This window comes from Volvox carteri (assembly GCF_000143455.1).
Source record: "Volvox carteri f. nagariensis unplaced genomic scaffold VOLCAscaffold_87, whole genome shotgun sequence".
In the NCBI taxonomy this organism is placed as follows: Eukaryota; Viridiplantae; Chlorophyta; class Chlorophyceae; order Chlamydomonadales; family Volvocaceae; genus Volvox; species Volvox carteri.
The window spans coordinates 294,930-295,773 of NW_003307630.1; the positions used below are offsets into that span (position 1 = coordinate 294,930).

The following is an 844-nucleotide window of genomic DNA, read 5'->3' on the forward strand; positions in this document are numbered from 1 at the left end:
AGCCGCGGACGGATTCATCAGCAGCGCCGGGGTCGGCATCTTCCGCAGCGGCGGCGGCAGTAGTGACCCAAACCCTTGGCTGTCCATTGACCTGGAGGGGCTGTTCACAATCAGCCGGATCGTGCTGTACAACCGGCGGGACTGCTGCGGCGAACAGCTCGTGAACGCCGAAATCCGTGTGGGTGGCGCACTGGTTAGCAACAGCCTCACTGCGGCGCAGATCAACCTTAACCAGCTTGTACGACGGGTGGCAGGGGCCAGCACCATTGGCGCAATCATAACCGTCCAGCTGAGGCCCCCAGTCACAGGCCGCTACATCACCCTTCAGAATTTTGGAAACAATGCTACTGCGCGGGCGGCCAGCCTGCAAGTGGCGGAGCTGCAGGTGTACGGCACGCCAGCGGGGATGGTTCGTACGGCAAACCCGAGTTCGATGTGGATGGGCTCTCGTTGGCTGTGGCTGGGTGGAGTCAGCAGCAGCAGCAGTGTTTCACAATCATCATCAGCAGGTAGGTGCGTGTACCCGTGAACCTCTTGAGAGTACGTACAGAGCACACAATCACTGCCATCTTTACCGTACTACTTCACGTTCTTCAGACATTCAGCTGTTGTGGTAGTGTCGGAAGCAGATTGATATGATGCCGGCCGCTTCAGGCCTTAAGGACTGAAAGGCCATGTGTTACATGGTGGGGCATATCCCTGCAGTGGTGACACCGCACCGTGTCAGGTTTCCCTTGCCTGCTATGCTTCACGGCTCACACCGATCTCTCCGTCCGTTGTACGTGTGCTGCTTTCCCGGGCCCTATCCTATTTACCGGCTCACGTCATGCTCGGCTCATGTCGT

General features: G+C 58.4%; 1 protein-coding gene across 1 annotated transcript in view; it reads left to right on the forward strand.

Moving 5' to 3' along the window:
* VOLCADRAFT_99427 (uncharacterized protein) overlaps positions 1 to 844 on the forward strand; it is a gene marked incomplete at both ends in the record, with an annotated part of 3,524 nt that overhangs the window by 798 nt on the left and 1,882 nt on the right. The window contains one exon of the mRNA XM_002958154.1: positions 98 to 509. Within this exon, the coding sequence (XP_002958200.1) occupies positions 98 to 509 (412 nt within the window). The remainder of the gene's footprint in view (positions 1 to 97; positions 510 to 844) is intronic.